Source organism: Triticum aestivum, chromosome 1D (genome assembly GCF_018294505.1).
Source record: "Triticum aestivum cultivar Chinese Spring chromosome 1D, IWGSC CS RefSeq v2.1, whole genome shotgun sequence".
Classification (NCBI taxonomy): domain Eukaryota; kingdom Viridiplantae; phylum Streptophyta; class Magnoliopsida; order Poales; family Poaceae; genus Triticum; species Triticum aestivum.
In genome coordinates this window covers 236,404,048-236,422,594 of record NC_057796.1, presented here as the reverse complement: position 1 = coordinate 236,422,594, position 18,547 = coordinate 236,404,048, and the positions used below count along the sequence as shown (strand labels likewise).

At 45.2% G+C, this 18,547-nt stretch overlaps 2 protein-coding genes across 2 annotated transcripts; both read right to left on the bottom strand.

Moving 5' to 3' along the window:
* Nucleotides 1–6,079: 6,079 nt before the first annotated feature.
* LOC123167842 (uncharacterized) lies at nt 6,080–7,768 on the bottom strand. The gene has a single exon (XM_044585704.1). The coding sequence runs from the start codon at nt 7,543–7,545 to the stop codon at nt 7,237–7,239; it is 309 nt and encodes a 102-aa protein (XP_044441639.1). The 5' UTR covers nt 7,546–7,768; the 3' UTR covers nt 6,080–7,236.
* A 1,824-nt stretch (nt 7,769–9,592) lies between these two features.
* On the bottom strand, nt 9,593–17,942 carry LOC123181182 (chaperone protein dnaJ 13). The gene is made up of 13 exons (XM_044593432.1): nt 17,564–17,942; nt 16,306–16,592; nt 15,546–15,743; nt 15,360–15,474; nt 14,223–14,309; nt 13,618–13,706; nt 13,408–13,492; nt 12,795–12,848; nt 12,370–12,450; nt 12,140–12,217; nt 11,454–11,693; nt 10,008–10,115; nt 9,593–9,905 (listed from the first exon to the last, which is right to left on the bottom strand). The coding sequence occupies exons 1-13, from the start codon at nt 17,705–17,707 to the stop codon at nt 9,849–9,851; spliced, it is 1,623 nt and encodes a 540-aa protein (XP_044449367.1). The 5' UTR covers nt 17,708–17,942; the 3' UTR covers nt 9,593–9,848.
* Between the last annotated feature and the right edge of the window lie 605 nt (nt 17,943–18,547).

Here is an 18,547-nt window from a genome sequence, read left to right as displayed (position 1 = left end):
TTTGTCCACTACCACCAATAGATGAGTGAATCTACTGGTCCCTGTCCGGAGGGGTCCAACCATGTCCAGCCCCCAGACGGTGAATGGCCATGTGAGGAGAATTGTCTTTAGCATGGATGCTAGCTTGTGCAACTGATTCGTGTAGAACTGGCATCCGACACACTGTTCCACAATGTCTCTGGCTGCTTTGTTGGCATGGGGCCGATAGAAACCTTCCTGAAATGCCTTGGCGACCAGCATCTGAGAGGATGCATGGTGCCCATAGGTTCCCGAGTGAATCTCCTGCAAGATCTGTCGCCCTTCGTCCGGAGAAATGCAGAACTGGACAACACCGGAGGTACTTTTCTTGTAGAGATTATCTCACATGAAGGTGTAAGCCTTCGACCGACGGACGATCTAACAAGCCTCCACCTGATCTTTGGGGAGCTCCTGCTTGAGCAAGTATGCTATGTACGGCTCTGTCCACTCGGGAATGATCACCAACACTTCATGAACTAAATCAATCACTGCCGGAATGTCAACTTCGGTCGGATCGGACGGTTCGACTGGCTATGGGGTCTCCTCCAAAAAGGGATCTTCTTTGATCGTCGGGAGTGCAAATGCTCAAGGAACACACTCTTAGGCACTTCCTTCCAAGTGTAGCCAATCTTAGCTAGATCATCATCGGCTTGATTCTTGAGTTGGGGAACGTGGTGTAACTCCAACCCTTCGAAGTTCTTCTCCAATTTCCTGACTGCATTGCAGTATCCTATCATGGTCGAGCTGCGGATGTCCCATTCCTTCATTACTTGGTTCACCACAAGATCTGAGTCACCATAAACCATTAGTCGGCGGATGCCAAGTGAGATAGCCATTTGCAATCCGTAAAGGAGAGCTTCATACTCGGCTTTGTTGTTGGAGGAATCAAAGTGAATCTGTAGGACATAGCTAAGTCGGCCTCCCTTAGGAGAAATTAGGACTACTCCAGCCCTCGAGCCATGAAGCATCTTAGAGACATCGAAGAACATGGTCCAGTGCTCGGGGAGGCTCTGGGTCAACTATTGTTGTTCCATCCACTCGGCTAGAAAATCCACCAGTGCTTGAGATTTAATAGCTTTATAATATTCGAACTTGATGTCCAAAGGGAGGAGCTCAATAGCCCACTTGGCCACTCTGCCCGTTGCATTTCTATTGTTCATGATTTCGGACAACGGAGCATCACTGACAACTGTCACCGAGTGCTCTTGAAAATAATGATCCACCTTCTTTGTAGTTAGATAGATGCCATAAACCAGCTTCTGATAGCGCGGGTATCTCTTCTTGGAAGGGGTAAAGACTTCTGAAATGTAGTAGACTGGCCGCTGGGTCTTAAAGGCTTTACCTTGTTCCTCACACTCCACAGTGAGCATGGTGCTAGCCATTGGCTCGTGGCTACAATGTACAAGAGCAAAGGCTGTCGGCTGCCAGGAGCAGCAAGCACCGGCTGGGTGCAGAGTAGAGCTTTGAGTTCCTGGAACGCAGCTTGCGCTTCATTCATCCACTCGAATTTATCTGATTTCTTCATGAGTCGGTAAGGCGGCAATGGCTTTTCACCGAGTCATGAAATGAATCTGCTCAGGGCTGCCAGGCAGCCTGTGAGTCTCTGCACATCGTGGAGACATTCTGGTTGCTTCATTCGGACTATAGCGCCGATTTTTTGGGGGTTAGCATTGATCCCATGCTCGGAAACGAGGAAACCGAGTAACCTGCCGGCTGGAACCCCAAAAGTGCACTTGGTCGGGTTGAGCTTTAGTCCAAATCTGCACATATTTGCGAAGGTCTCGACGAGGTCAGCCAGGAGGTTAGAACCTTTCCTAGACTTGACCACGATATCATCCATGTAGGCCTCCACATTCCGACTGATCTGCTTTTGCAAGCATTTTTGGATCATGCGTTGGAAGGTCGCCCCGGCATTTTTTTATCCGAATGGCATCGTGATATAACAAAAGCATCCGATTGGGGTGATGAAGGTTGTTTTATTTCATTCAGACCATATCGGATCTGGTGGTACCCGGAGTATGCATCCAGAAATGACAAGCGCTCGCACCCCACAGTAGAGTTTACTATCTGACCTATGCGGGGGAGAGGAAAGTGGTCCTTCAGGCAGGCCCGATTGATGTGCTTGAAATCTATGCACATTCGGAGGGAGTTGTTCTTCTTTGGCACCATGACGACGTTAGCGAGCCACTCGGAGTGGTACACCTCTCGGATGAACTCGGCGGCTAGTAGCCGAGCGATCTCCTCGCCAATCGCCTTGCGCTTCTCCATGGAAGAGTGTCGGAGGTGCTCTATAACAGGCCTGATCTTCGGATCGACTCAGAGTCGATGCTCAGCCAGTTCCCTAGGAACACTCGGCATGTCAGAAGGCTTCCATGCGAAAATGTCCCAGTTCTCACGGAGGAACTCGATGAGCTCGCCTTCCTATTTACTGTCAAGCGGCGTGAAGATGTTGGTTGGCTGGGCATTCGGATCTTCCAGATGGATGTGAACCCGCTTCATCTCCCCAGCCGACTGGAATGCAGATTCCACAATCGGCTTCTTTGACATCTGCAGCTCACTCGAATCGACTGCTTTCTTGTACTCGTCCAACTCTACCATCGCCATCTGTTCGTCAGCTATCTGAGAGCCCTTCTGTATGCACTCTTCAGCTATTTTCCTGTTCCCTAAGATGGTGATCACCATTCGGCCCTGACATCTTAAGCTTAAGATACACGTAACATGGTCTGGCCATGAAACGCGTGTAGGCGGGCCTACCCAGGATGGCATGATAGGCACTACGGAAGTCCACCACCTCGAAGGGCAACATCTCCTTCCTGATTTTTTTTCTCACCACCGAACACGACGTCCAGGGCTATCTGTCTGAGTGACTTTGCTTTCTTCCTGGGGATTACCCCGTGGAACTGCATGTTGTTCTTGCTTTGTGGGGACATCGGAATGTCCATCACCTTCAGAGTGTCGGCATAAATGATGTTTAGTCTGGTCCCGCACTCCATGAGGACCTTGCGCGGTCGAACTCCACTGGCAGCCGGATCAACCATCGGTGCCTGCCGCCCAAGGGGCGATATATGAGTTGGGTGATCCGACTGGTCAAAAGTGACGGGCGTTTGGGCCTTGTCGAGATACTTCGTGACAGTCGACACGACCATGTTAACCTCTGGGTTTATGACCTTCAGCCTACTCTTGCTCTCGACATCTGCAAATATCATCAAGACTTTCTCCATGTTGGGGTAGCCAGAAGCATGCTTCTTCCCTTCGCCATCGTCGTCCTCATATTTACCCTCTGAGGGTTCTTCCCGCATTTTCTGCTTGAGTAGTCGGCACTCCCTAGTGGTGTACTTCGGCAAGATCAGGTTGCCATCTTCATCTCTTTTGGTGTGAATCTGGCAAGGTTGATCAAGAATGTCACCCTTCGAGTTGCTTTTATTCTTGGTGGCCCACTCCTTCTTCTACTTCGGCTAACCTTTGCCATTGCTTTGCCCGGCTAGGGCCGCAGCTTCAACATTGTCAGCCAAGTCGTCCTTTCGCTTCTGCTTTCGATTGGAGTTATTGCTTGACTGATGGGCCTCTCAGCTTGCCCCTTGCCGCTTCTCAGGCGGTCTTCCTCTTCGCCATTGGCATACCGACTGGCTATCTCCATTGCTCGGCTCGGAGTTGGGATGTTGGTTCGGCCAAATGTCAAAACAAGCTCTCGGTATTTGATTCCCGCCTTGAAGGCGTAAATGGTCTGGTGCTTAGTGACATTCTCCACGATGTTATGCAGAGTGGTCTACCGCTGGATGTACTCTCGGAGAGTCTCATTGTTTTTCTAACGCAGTGCTGCAGTTCTGACAATTGACCCGGCCACTTGTTCAGCCCTCGAATGTTTTCGCAAAGACTCGGGCCAGGTCGTCCCGGCTAATAAATGCTACCATACGGAAGCTGGTTGAGCCAGGCTCTCGCTGACCCCTCGAGCATCAGCGGTAGATGTTTCATGGCCACATTATTGTTGCCACCACCGATCTGGACAGCCACTCATTAATCCTCCAACCAGGTCTCCGGCTTCGACTTGCCAGTGAACTTGCCAATCCTCGTCGCCAACCTGAAGTTGGTCGGAATATCAGCAGCGCGGATATACCTGCTGAAGCACTCAGGCCCTAAAGGTGTGGATCCACTCGGGACATCCCTGTCAAGGCCGTCTCTCTAGGCTCGACCCCTATCAACCAAGCTCTGAGCGAGAATAGACCTCACACTGAACTGTGGGTCCTGGAGACCTCCTCGGGGTTGTGGAGGACTCGTTCTTCGATCATCTTCGTACGGTCCCCTATCGTCATAGGGTTGGCGCCCGTATACGACGTCCCGCGGAGGGGGGGGGGGGTCTGAGTGCGATGATAATCGTCGCGCCACCAGGGAGGGGTGATCTGGTCACATCTCCGGTCTTCGTACTGATCTCTCAGAGGGGGGCGATGGCTTACGCCTTCCTGATGCGAGCGGACTGTGAGCTGACTGGACCGTCTCAGCGCGGACTGGCGCGCTATGGATGTGATCCTGAGACCGTGACACAGCCGCGTTCTACGATGGAGCCGTCTTCTAGAGGGCTCGGATCTGACGAATCCCTTCGCCAGCCGTGAAGCCGGAGGGTTGGATGGAATCGACGATTCTGGTCGCCATCACCAAGTTCTACAGCGATGTGTGGAGCACTCGGTAGTTCCGAGACTGATCACCCAGAAACAACCGCCGCCGGTTCCGACTGGAGCTTGGCTGTTGACGGGCACGGTCATCCAATTCTTTCTGCAGCCGCTCGAGGCGGTCATCCTCGGCCAGAGTGGCCAAACGCGTTGACTCTTATGGCCAGGGCCTCGAGAGTCGTCCCCGTGATGGGGGTGCATAGTGCCTCCTTGTTCCTCTACCGAAGTTCCTCCCTCTGCTCCCGAGTGAGGGGTTGGGGAACGTATCGCACATGGCCAGCAAAGTGGTCAGCACCGAGGTCGTCGTTGGTGTGCCCGTGCGAAGCGCCATCGAGGCCGTCGCGAGCGCCCGCGTATCCCGGAGGACCGTGCTGCTCTGTGCCGGCCATCAAGACTTCCGCCGTGGACTCAATGCTCTTGCACTCGGACCCATCCATGGAATCCTCGTGGAGACAGGCGAAAAGATCGAGGGCGGGCTCGTCGGGCTCGAGCACCGCCACCTGCACAGTCGCGGCCTAGAGGGCCACATCGTGCTTGATCCAGCGCTGGAGTCGCAATCGCCCGGAGCGCTTGCGACGACGGTCAGCGGGGAGAAGGGATGCCGCTCGGTACGGAACCGACGGCTGTCGGAGAAGGACTCTGTAGGATGATGCGCCGAAGTGCGTCGTGCCTCGGACGGGCAGCGGCTCCACGTCCAGCGGGGCTTCCTGGAGCCACGCCGAATCGTTGGCGACGAAGCTAAGGGAACCGAATCGGATCTCGCGGCCGATGATCATGGTGATGATAAAAATTCCACCCGCACTGGATATTGCTAGACGCACAGCCCCACGGTCGGCGCTAACTGTCCGGTACGCTTCAAGAAACTCTTGAATGGGTTGGCGTTTGTGTGAGGTCTATGAGGTTGCCAATATCTTCATAATCCATGGGGCCTAACATATTCCTTTCGTCCTCTATGGTCATGTTTTATAGGATCACATAACAATTCATGATATTTTCCAATACATCCTTGTTCCAGAAACAAGTAAGCCCCCGGACAATTGCAAACCTTGCTTACAGCACTCCTAGTGCCCTCTCAATGTATGTCCTCTAAGCTTCTTGCGCCTTCACAAAATTCTTATGTTTCCTGCTCTCAGGCTTGGAAGTTGTCTTCACAAATGTTAACCATGATGAATATTGTCATCTGCTCGAAATTAGCCTTGGTCATACTGATGGACATTCACGGTGAAGCTGCAAGGTGGAGAAGTACCATCAGCTTACCTTGCAAACAAATGAGATCGCTTTAAAACGTTGATGTCATTGTGAGATTCGGTCAACCTAAAATAGCAATGTCAGATCCACAGATCTTTGGAGGCAACAACTTTCAAAATTATGATTGGATCTTTGGAATGACCGGTGAATTGATGGTTCAAGATGCAAGGCAATTCTTTCACTTCAAGTGCATACAATCAACAATTCCTAACATCTTGGGACAACTTTCTGCTTCATGCATCGCTAGAAGCATGGCCATGTCCTCAGCATTGGGTGCTCACAGATCCTACGGTCCATAAACACGCACAACAGTTTCAATGAACACTTTGATGCACCTGATGATTGTGTCTCGGCCATTCAGAGGGTGTCATCCCATGAATCTACAAGAGCGCCCTATGCAAGCGTCTGAAATGAAGCGGTCTCCTTTTGAAAAGAGGAAAACCCCAAAGGCGCGGCATTTCTTTGTTGTTGAAGAAAGGTTCACTGGCGTGCATGTCGTCAGCAATTCGACGGAACGGCTGTTCGGTCATGCAAAAACTTCACTAGAACACGCTCGACGGGAAAGTACACCACATGCCTCACCCAACCTCCAAATATGGAGGCCCGCGTGCTCGATTTGAAGGCGCTCCCAAAATTACGGGATCGAGGTTGGAATGACCACTCTGCTAGGGTGTCATTTTGGACTAAAACCTGACGAGGTTATTACGGTGATCGAGCTGATGTATATAGTTGCTCTAAACAAACATAAAGTAATGGCGAGGAGCTGTTAGATTCAAAGATTAACCGAAACTGCTCTGTGGACGACAGTAGCCGGCCGAACTCCGCACGATGGAGTATTTTGCTCAACGCATGGACGGTTTGATGTGCTGCATCGTCTCGTCCAGAATCTGTCGTGTGTGTAGCAGACGATGTTTCACTTTTGCTCAACTGTCAGACAAACATTGGAAGAATTACTGTAAGGACAAGCATTGGCTGTTCTTCTTGCAGGCTTAAGATTCTGACACAAGATCAAAACAGAGCACGGATACACGATTAAAGATTTCAAGAACCGTGCTAGCTCAGCCGATGTTTCGCTGTTTTTCCTAAATCTCATTCTCAAATCCCAAGCTCTCCACGCATACATGTACATGACAAACTACAGATTTCCAGTTTAGTTACCACGGTGACACGCACACACACGCATGGAGCGTTCACTCTAAACCAGTAAACTAAACTCTACCGATCATCTCATCTCATCTTCTTTACAAGTCTCTCTGAACCCCAAGAACCCAAAACAGAAAGAGACAGTACCGTCTGAGCTCTTCTACTAAGCCTTGCCCGCCATTCCGGCTGCTGCCCTGTCGTTGCTCTTCCTGGTGACCCGGATGTATAGGAAGATGACGGCCATGACGGCCGCGGCGAACCCGGCGAGGATCACCTCGGCGCCGGCGATGGACCGGTCGTGCCTCCCGCCGGCAGGCCGCGCCACGCCGTCCGGCCCCTCCGCCGGCAAGGGCGTCGGCGCGTCCGCGGTAGCGCCCAGCAGCGGCCTGGCCATCGACGTCGCAACCACATCACCGAGAAGCACCAGAAGCAGCACCAGCCTCGGCCGGGACAAGAAGGCGCACCTCGCCATTGCAGCGACTAGCAACTCTCACTGACTCTGTGCTGTGTGGGCTCTCCGGAGTTGTGTGAGCTGGAGATGTGAGGAGCAGAGCAGAGCAGAAGAGGGTTAGTGGAGGAGTAGGTGCGGGTGAGTGAATATATAGGCCGTGAGCCGAGCTGGAGGCTGGGAGTGAGCTGGATGCTGACCCTGGTTGGCGCACATGAGATTGGAGAGAGGAGGGGGAGGAGGAGGAGGTTGGGATCGGGGGAGATTGTCTCCGGGGAGGGACGGGCGGTGCTGTGCTGTGGAAGGACGACGTGTCTGGCCTTAACTTCGAGTAGTTGGCTCTGTACTAGCTTAGGCAGGCTGCGTACGACATTGTTCCATTCGTTATGGTATCCTCAGCTCCAGTTTCATACAAGCTTCCTTCTTTTTTCCCACTCGCTTTCTACCTAGCTACTATACTACTTTTCGTGCATTTTGCTATTCCTTGCCTCCCTCTGAAACCCATGCGTTTGAGCGTGCAAATACATTTGGGGCCGTGCAGTGCCGCTGTTTCCAGTTGGGCCGGCAGTCAGCAACCGGCACTAACATTGACCCTTGCCGAAAGCGCGCGGCGGTATCTCCTTGTTTGGTGGAGCGAGGAGAGGACGGCTTGCCTGTCTCACGGCCACGCCCAGCTGGATGCCAACCGGCTAGCTAGTAGCTAGGCTACACGACTAGTACTCCTACTACTACCACGATTCCCAGTCAGAATACGCGTTTGGTGCCGGGGCGCGGGGCGCCTGCCCTACTACCTACAGTGTCTACGTACGTGCAAACATTTACACCGCTTTGCTCGGCTTCATTCACCTCCATCTTTTCTAGCTAGCTAGAGAGCGCGTACATACACGAGCGAGTGTGCGCTCTCATCTCCTGTTGCGCGTGGTTGTGCTTGGATTTCTAGAGTCATCGAGCCAAACCCGACTCGCGGGATTTAATTCAGTTTTTCTCTCTACAGGTTCCACTTTAACCCCAGCGCACGGAATAAAGTTGGACCCATCACTTGAGCATGGATCGCCGACCGACAAAGCATGCACTGTCTCGAATCAAGGGAAAGGGTCCGTACCAAGGATCTCGATCCGCATCTAGCACGATTGTGAAACCGAAAGAGCACACGTGTTATGGTCCTACGAGACACCTTTACTCGCACAAAGCTGTTTCACCCCGCTAATGCTTCTGTATTGCTAAGACCAAGTACTACAATAGTAGGTTTATAGCTCTACATGACAAGTTTACTTATGTGAAGAAGAAAGATGTGAAAAAATAACTCATGCAAGAGTCTAACTCAACGCATGCTCCTAAACAGATACAATAAATATGAAGAAAAAAGATAAATAGATAGCTAAGTGTTATTTTTGTTACCCTGCCTTTTGTAGCCTGCATGACTAAGCTACTTACCTTAGGTCCCAAGTCTTTGATCTGGTCCAAATCTAAAGCGAATGGAGAATCTCCCTAAAGAAACCACGCACGCGGTCAGGTCGGTCTTGGTCGACAGCAGGTTAACGCAAATGCGATCCACCGGCAACCTGCCATGTAGTATAGGCACAGGACGATGTGTTCGCCGGTCTAGGGAACATGACAAAGACAGGGGCGCAGCTCCAGCAAAAGAGATGCTCTAGTCCTCTCCTCACCTGAACCAACCATGTTATTCGCTTCCGTGCAGGGAGTAAGTGATTGGGCTTAGCGTTTGGTGTCTATGCTTCTTGATGATGAGGTATCAGATGATGGATTTGCCCAGCAATTGAAATGATGATTCGCATGCAAACGATTTATCTGCAGCTGAGCTCAGTTCTTGAAGCCATCGCGTTTGAACAGATGCACGCAAGCCAGCACTTATGAAACAACGAGACGACATATGAAACAAAGCTGAACAAAGATGCTTGTTAAGACTATACATAATGCTAGACCAAACACAGCAGGTGAAGCAAATACTGGAACAAGGCAGAACAAAGCATCACACTGTCGCACACAAGCAGACAGATGCATGTGCAGCAAGGAAACAACAGCTGAACCTTCGCAAATCAACAACCAAACATCAACGGAGAGATATGCTTCCGCCAACCGAGCTAAATGCTGTAAACCTATTATTGGCTCATCTTATTCTTGGGGCATGCCCTCCATTACTCATCTAGGTGGCACAAACCCACTCATGTAGTAGTATACAACAAAAAGAGGCTCACATAGAGAAATGATACCCAAAACCAGAAAGAGCGTATCAGCACAAGAAAACTATGATGGTTACAGTGCGACTCAAAAGTGTTCAAACGCTGATTTGGACCAATTGCCTAAGGTCAAATCTCATGAATGTCTTGTGGTATCGACAGTGCACCGTAATCATCTGCCATTACCTGCAACCAAAGGAAAAGTTCGACGATTTTGTATTATTGACAAAGGCACAATACAGACATGCAAACAGTTGTACGTAATATGGATTGTAATAATCCTCTTACCTTGTATTGACGACCATGAAATATGTACTCGACAAGCAGTAGCTTCGGATCTCCAGGGCAAGGATCATAGAAGCCCATTATTCCAGACTTCTTTATCCCCTCGTGAAGCTGAAGGCGGCAGAAAGAGGACATTCAGTCGGATAACCAGATACATGTACCAAATGATTTATAACCTACTTAATCTTAAAGAAGAGTGCAATGCATCACAGCCAATCTGGAGATGTAAAATATAATGAAATGTAACCTAGCACCGGAGCAAAAGTAACATGCACTAGATCTTTAGCCATAATTTTGACGTAATGTCCCCTCTCCTTTTATGTAAGGTGCCTGTGCAATTAAAGATTTAAGTTTGACCAACAATTAGACAAATATAAAACGTGGGCTATGCGATACAAAACTGATGCCGTTGGATTCACATTGTGAGTTGTGACACATAGCACACATTTTATTGGCCTAATTGCTGGTTAAACTGAACCATGAAACGGGCAGGGGCCTTGAAAGGAGGGAATATGACTTCAAGGTGCTAGCTACTAATAGGTCATGCAGCAGATATATTCATGATCTCATTCATTAATAGTAGTGGGGACTGAAGCTGACTTGTTCTGACAACCGCATTGAACGCGGGTATCTGAGAGATGATTAGTTGCATATATACTTTGGAGACCAATTTTGGTTTCCTTAAATTAATGCACACGTATTTAGGAGGCAAAAATTATAAATATAAAATAGATACAGGCAAGTTATTCCTTGATTGTTCTATACTCCCTCCGTCCGTGAATAAGTGTACATCTAGCTTTGTCTTAAGTCAAAGTTTTAAAACTTTGACCACCTTTCTAGAAAAAAGTAAAAGCATTTATGACACCAAATTAGTATCACTAGATTCGTTTTGAAATGTAGTTTGAGAATATATCAATTTGATGTCATATGTTACTACTATTTTCTATAAAGTTGGTCAAAATTTTAAAACTTTGAATTAGAACAAAAGCTAGATTGTACACTTATTCACGGACGGAGGGAGTACCTTCAATATCAGAGCATGTTTATGCAATAAGCGACCTAGTACAGTAGTGTTCTAACAGACCCAGGAGAACTTAATCAAACCCTCTTCCAGTCTTCCTGGAGCATCTACAGTCCAAAGAGGAATTGCTAGCCTAACATGTCTTGCTGAAACGAGAAACCGAAGGTAGTAAAAAAAGAACAGAGATTTACTTTACAAAAGATAAATTTCGAATGCATGGATTGTTTTAAGAAATATATGACAGTTTTATGACAGCCTTCATTTGCAAGTTGCAATCCACAAGTACCATACTGCTATTATTGGCCTTCTAACAGAAACACAAGCCAGAAGAGCAAGTACAACAATAAACTCACGGTTCATCTTGTCAAGTGCTAGGTTTATAGTTCACATAAATAACTTAACTTATAAACAATATGACTGAAACATACCTTGAGCTGACCTGCCTCGGTCACGAGGAAGTTGAGTGGGATCGTCACATCTAATACTTGTGAAGCCACATTATCATCTATCTCACTCAATTGACTGCTCTCTTTGACCTTTTTATGATTGCCATACAGAGCTTTTGTGATTACCAAACCATCACTCTCCTGCTGTTTATTCTTCTTGCGATTAGAGACGGGTTCCAGCAATCTTTGTGACTTCTTAGCTGCTTGTCTAGCTTCTGTTAGCTATACAGAGAAAGATGTCTTCAGAAGTATACATGACACAGGAAAATACACCTTCAATCACTAGATGAGTTAATATCATAAAAAGAATTATGAAATTTTGACAGAAAAACACTGCCACCAATGCAGTCGAGGGGTATAAGCTAAATGCCGCAAGTAGCAGAAACTGAGAAACAACAATCCGATTTATTATCTAAATACATACTAATAAATTATGTTAAGGAGAAGTAAATAGCTAGTCACAACTATGCATCTTGCCAAATGGGCTAACCCAAGTTGTGCCATATGAGCCTTCACAAACTGAACTAACATGTAACAACCAAATATAGATGACTATTTCCTTAAACACAAATATGTGATGATTCAAACACAAAAGTTAACCAATTTGCCTTTTATGTGATGAAGTACATAAGCTGGTACGTAAGCAAGAACATAAACGCTGATTCTACCTGTGTAGACAAGCTATCCATTTTTTCAAGTGTCTTCTGCTTTTCTCGCCTTAGATAATAAGGCTTCACAACATATGTCTGTCAAACAATAAGACACCACAGCTTGGCTTTAGTAACCACATTACAGATGCAGCAAAGGTAACAAAAGTGAGCTGCCTTATCTGCATGCAACTATCAGTTCACACATTTCTGCCAGGGTAAGAATGCAAGTAGGTCAGGAATATTAGAACCTGAAGTAGAAAATATAGAGTTGAAGGAATAGCAAATGCGCCGGTGACGAATAACGCATTGAAGTCAGTTGAAAGCAAGACCTGCACAGTTACTGAAGAATTCAGTGAAATCCAACAAGTTTACGATCTACCCCACTGTGTTACAGGGATCATAGCTGCAAGTAAATGAGACTGCCTTATACTCCCTCCATTCCTAAATATAAGCCTTTTTAGATATTTCAGTACAAATTACATGCGGATGTATATAGACGCATTTTAGAGTGTAGATTCACTCATTTTGCTTCGTATGTAGTCCGTATTGGAATATCTAAAAAGGCTTATATTTAGGAATGGAGGGAATAGTTCCGTTAAATTTATGCTACATGTACATCTATACTATCAGATAAAAAACAGGCAGGATTCAGAGGTGCAATAGCTCAACTTACTGGGATAACTAACTTTTGACCAGCACGATTCAACTCAAATCTCCAAGTGACACCCTGCATCTCAGAGCAAATAATGAATATTAAGATAACATGCAACACGAATCGCACACAAACTAGTGAAACTGTTCCATGAGATGAAAAGTAGCTAAGATTACATGATCATAAATGCATGGTTGCTGCATGTTATCAAATACTCCCTCTATCAAAATATAAGACGTTTTTTGGTCTAGATTTACAGCAAAAAATGTCTTATATTTTGATACGGAGGGAGTAGTATCAACTGCAATTTCCTAGTAACAATTCATATTCTGGTTTTTGTATTGGACAAACAATGAACATGCAAGAGTCGCTTGCTTCATTACCCATTACTGCTTGAATCAGTAGTTAATACTATTTTGTGCTCCCTTCGTCCCATAATATAAGAGCGTTTTTGACACTACACTAGTGTCAAACGCCCTTATGTTATGGGACAGAGGGAGTATTTTCTATTATTATTTTACTCAAGGGGATAAATAAATAAAGTTTTGGCAATAATGCAGAGGCAAAAGGAGAAATAAAGAAGCAAACTGAGAACACATCCAACACAGGAGACCTTAGAAGCAAGCATATTCACCTGGATTCCTATATTATAGAGCATCCTTACTGTACTGAACTCTGATATCCGTCTTCCTCCTCCAATTTCAAAATCAAGGGCCGTGCTGCAAATAAGCAGTTCAAGAGAGAAGAGAAAGAAGTTACAAACTCGTATACCAGTTTATCAAAAAAAATGCAAAGCGGTGAGGTTTACATGGCCAGATAGAAGTAAGATCACGGCGGTATATACCTTCCAACTCTACCAGCAATACGACCATGGGACTTTGAGGAGAAACGATGGGTGTAATGAGCAGACGCCCCAAATGAATTAGTACCAAACTGGGGAGAAAAGGAAGTATATAGTTAATACAGGAAACAGCCTTCAAAGGCAAGTATCCAACTGTTGCCTAATGCAAGTGGTGAAATGGTGAAATGAAGAATACACAATTAGTTCATGAACTCAGTACAGTCACACCAACATATGCAAATCATATTGTCCTTCAACCACAGGTCAGACATATTAAAGCTGAATCAAACAGACAATATTGCATGTTCAGCGGTCCACAATTTTACCACAAAGGCAGGTGCATCACAATATATAATGGGGATATGTTGACTCAAATAATATATAATGGGGAGCTGTGCAAAAGAAAAGGAACGCAGTAGATTATTCGGAACAGAACAATATGACACTATTCAGAACTAGAAATAAATGTTGCGGAAACTTGGAATGTCAACTATATGTTTCCAAAAAATCCATCTTGGAAAAATTCTGTCAATTATTCGCTTATAGATAACCAAATCGGTTTTCTAAATGAGATTTACAGCTAAGTTGGTTTTGTAAATGAGAACTACCTTTATTTCTCCTGCCGCAGACCTTTTTTCATCCTTCTTTTGCCATCCGACAGATATATTTGATTCAGTACCAAGGACAAGTTGTATCTGGAGGATGGGGAAAAAATGAAGTAACATACAGGCAAAAAAAATTAGCATCAGCTTATCCAAACAACAGACATAAAACTGAAAAACATGAACAGTCAACCCCGTGGTATCAGTAACAAACTATCCTATACCCTGCACGTTGCCGCAGAGATGTTATGCAATATATTTCAATAAAAGCTAAAATACAAATGATTTGTTGGGTTTGATTATTGTATAGTTGTAAAGTATTTAACAAATATAATAGCATAATAAAATGGAAATTATCATGCATGTTGAGGTGGCCTTTTTCCTATGCATGGTTGCATGTTGAGGTGGGCCTTTTTCCACGCATGTTGCATGTGATGAGGTGGCATGCTTGCATGTTGACAGAAATAGGTTAGTGGGAGTTAGCTATCTAGATATAGAAGATAACCACAAGCATATACTATATAAAGATAAAACGAATAACTATGCCAAGATGCCTCACTGAAGAGTAAACCAGAGGACGAAATAATGGCAAAATTTGGATTTGCATGGAACTTGAAATTTCTATAAACGTAATCTCTGTCAATATTGTAATTTATCCACCAAGGTACAATTGACACCTGATTTCTGGGCATGGACTGGAAATGGGGTTGCATAAGCCACAAGTTCTAGGTTATGCACAGCTGTAAATGAACAGTCAACACCACGTACTGGACATGGATCAACTTTTGGATAGTATAATATTCATGTATTTACTGTCGCACATTAGCTGTATATGGTCTAAAAGTTTGCGTAAACCTAATCGGCTAGAGGAATTTTGCACTGCAAGTCCAAAACTAGAAAATATATTGAAATTAATGAGATAACAGTTTGCATATAATCATATACAAACTCCAAACCGTTTCTTCAGCATCTGTGGTGGTTGACATTATAGATCATGCACATGTTGTAATCATTTTTTTCGAATAGCTAGGTTCTCGTATTGTTATTGTCGTCCGAAGTGAACTTACTTGCTTATGTTAGTCACATATTACGAATAAAGTGTTTAGGACACATGAAAAGAGCACTAAATACAAGGGGACATACATTGCCAATAGTGTCTTCAGATAATTGGCGAGTCCAGCCATTTGACAGGTTAACAGATCCATCTCTCAATGAGAGAGCAATTCCAGAAGTTGCTGTTGAATTTGGTGAAATCTGACTGAAGCAGGAAACACCAAAGAATTAGGATGTGAAATAGGGAAGGAAAACACAGAAAAGGCAAATTCTCACCGAAATGTCTGTACTCCAATAAGGGAACGTAGTCCAGCTGTTGCCATAAAGTCTATCGAAGACACAGAAGACAGCTGATGGCACAGCACAGCAGTTGCTGCACCAGATCCAGTCGTACCATCGACGACCAAATTTCCACCAACAGTGACAGTGTTTTGCTTGGATACTGGCAGCTCAATTTCACTAGACATTCCCATTCTAGCAATTTTGAAATAAAAAAAGTGAATCATTAATGCTGAAGAATATGAGAAATACAGAAGTTAATATGACATCTAAGAAGTATTGATGGACAATTATCTACGTCAAGAGGTTACTGTGTTTATTAGATTTTTAAATCTAAAACAAGATGTCTAAGAACCCAGAATTGGATAAAAAGTAAATAAAACGGAAAGGTAATAATGATGATCAATGACGAATGAATGTAAGTTTTCTGCAAGTAAAGGTCTATCATTCTGTATAATCCCTTTTCAGATATACAAAGGCCAGGACTTCTGTCTGCTAAAGGTATATATACAGTTAAAGTATGTTCCATCACCAACAAACATGTCAAAGAATGTGAAACAGCACAAAATGATTATATCAACAAAATAAAAATTAACAGATGAAGCCTATGATTACCAAGTTACCGAACTTAAAGAATTTACAAGATGGCAATAACCAAGAACTAAACAGAAAATGGCTTCTAAATTATGATAGGAACCTTGCACCGCATATATGAGAACAGAGGGTATATCATAGTAAAATGGAAAATATTCTGTACCCTCCCATGATGCCGTCACCATCTAAATATTGTGGCACTGAGATATTAGCTAGGATTGATCCAGTGGATCGAGCATGAACGAAAAGTTTCTCTTCCTCCTTACGCCGTCGCAGCTCTTCCAACTGTCGTTTGATTTCTTCGGGTTTATTTAACTTGGGACCAAGTTCCAGACCAGAATTTAAACCTTCCATGCCATAGATATCATAGATCTGTCTTTTGTTCTCATCCGATAGTATCTCATATGCATCACGTATCCGTTGGAAGTTTTCAGTTGCTACATCCTTCATCTATACAAGCAGAGAAGACAACAAAAGAAGATCCTAGTCAGGTCAGAAGAATTCAGGAACGTAAACTGTCGCAGATGAGTTATTCAGCAAAATGCAGATAGCACAAGTGCAAGCCTAACTACCATCAAATGAAATTTTAATCTTAACAAATTTAATATAAAGTTGCATTACAAAAAAACATGTAACAGCATGTCCCTTCTCTACTTTCCATTCGTCAAAGAACTTTTTCTTTTGCCAAACTGATATTTACAGGATAAGTTTTGGGTCTGATCAAAATATAATTAGCAAGATCCTCGTGCTTGTGTTTCTACGGAAAGAGGTAACACCATGACAATTTGCAAAAAAAAAGGTAACACCATGACAGGTTGTCAGCTCTCCAATATCCGATCAAAATGCGCAAGACAGGTTGTTACCACATAACGAACGAAGATCTGTCCTGTTCCAGACTGACCAGCACAAAATGTAGGTTTTATTCACCCAGGCGTGCGCAGTTGACTCAGCATTACCCAGTCTCTTCTTATGATCTTATAATTTTCCAAATAATCTCCTCAGATGCAATATGATTGATACATGATGAAGGAATAAACCCATACAACAGGAGTTGGCATATAGCCACAGACATTGCCCAACCCTTCCCTTTGATCTCTGTCTCTCGGTGAAGAAGGAGAAATCACTACAAACTATAGCACAGCAACAGCAATGTCTGTCCGAACCAACCAATGCGTAATTCAAGCACACGACAGCTCTGGATCAAACCAGTGGAGACCAACTGCTTTAACGACCTAAAATCAAAACAATCAAATTCCTGCACAAATTTTGCCCCACCACACCGTACCGCAAGCTACCGCAATGTCACCACCAACAAAAGCTCTGAGCGTAGCAACCCTAAGCCACCGCTGGACAATAGCCAATTGGTTCCCACCAATCGAATCTCAGCGGCAGCACGGAGAGAGAGGGGGCGGGAGGGTAACCTGGGCGTCCTGGTACTTGTCGGGGTGGTAGATTTGCGCGAACTGGCGGTATGCCCTGCGGATTTCCTCATCGGAGGATTCCGGCGAGAGGTGCAGAAGCGCGTAGAGCTCCCTCCCGTCCTCCGGCTCCGGCTCCGGCGCCATCACGCCGTGCGGCTGCGGCTGCGGCGGCTGCTTCTGCTTGTCCGGCACGGCGGTGGGGGTTGAATGGGGGTGGTTTTTCGGACGCGAGGGTTTATGGTGATTTTCCTTCTTCTTCTTGGTGGATTTGCTCGGGATTAATAAAGCGTTCTTCGATTTCTACTTCCGCCTCAAGACATCCATCACAGGGTGAAGGAACTATACATCCGTTTTGTTTCCTTTCCTGAAGAAATATACGGTTCCGTTTTCTCGCCTGGGTGACGTAAAGAAGAGAGGACGTCGTCGCCGTAAGAAACAGGTACCGTCCCTGACGAGTGACGAAGTTCGGAAACCTAACCTCATCTCGTATGGGGCCCCTATGTCTGGCTTATAGCGAGATGTAGGGAACCCTCGCGCCGAGGCGAGCGCAAGATGAGCCGGCCCAGCTCGCGGGAGGCCACAGCCTCGGACATTTTTCTGTTTTTTTTTTCATATTTTTTTATTTTATGCTTCCTATATTATTTCCAAATTCCAAATGTTCTAAGTAAATATATTTTAAAAACAATTTACATAAAACATTTGAAAAATGTTTACCAAGTATTTGAAAAAAGTTAAATGTGTATAGAGAAAATGTTTCTCATGTAATACAAAAAAATACAATGTGTATGAAAAAAAATTGATCATGTATTTAGAAAATGTTAATCAAACATTTGAAAAAAATGTATTTGAAAATGTTAATAAAAATATTTAAAAAATAAATGGGTATAGAAATATGTTGACCATGTATTCAAAAAGTGTTAATCTTGCATTTGAAAAAAAATGTTAATCAAGCATTTGAAAAATATTAAATGTGTATAGAAAATA

Excerpts from the sequence above, each read along its gene's own strand:
- LOC123167842 (XM_044585704.1), bottom strand. The coding sequence starts at position 7,545 with ATGGCGAGGTGCGCCTTCTTGTCCCGGCCGAGGCTGGTGCTGCTTCTG.
- LOC123181182 (XM_044593432.1), bottom strand. The coding sequence starts at position 17,707 with ATGGCGCCGGAGCCGGAGCCGGAGGACGGGAGGGAGCTCTACGCGCTT. Across the intron at positions 14,310-15,359 it reads CTGAAGACACTATTGGCAAT|ATACAACTTGTCCTTGGTAC; the intron begins GTATGTCCCCTT and ends CCCATCCTCCAG. Across the intron at positions 12,451-12,794 it reads GTCAAAAGTTAGTTATCCCA|GTCTTGCTTTCAACTGACTT; the intron begins GTAAGTTGAGCT and ends GTAACTGTGCAG.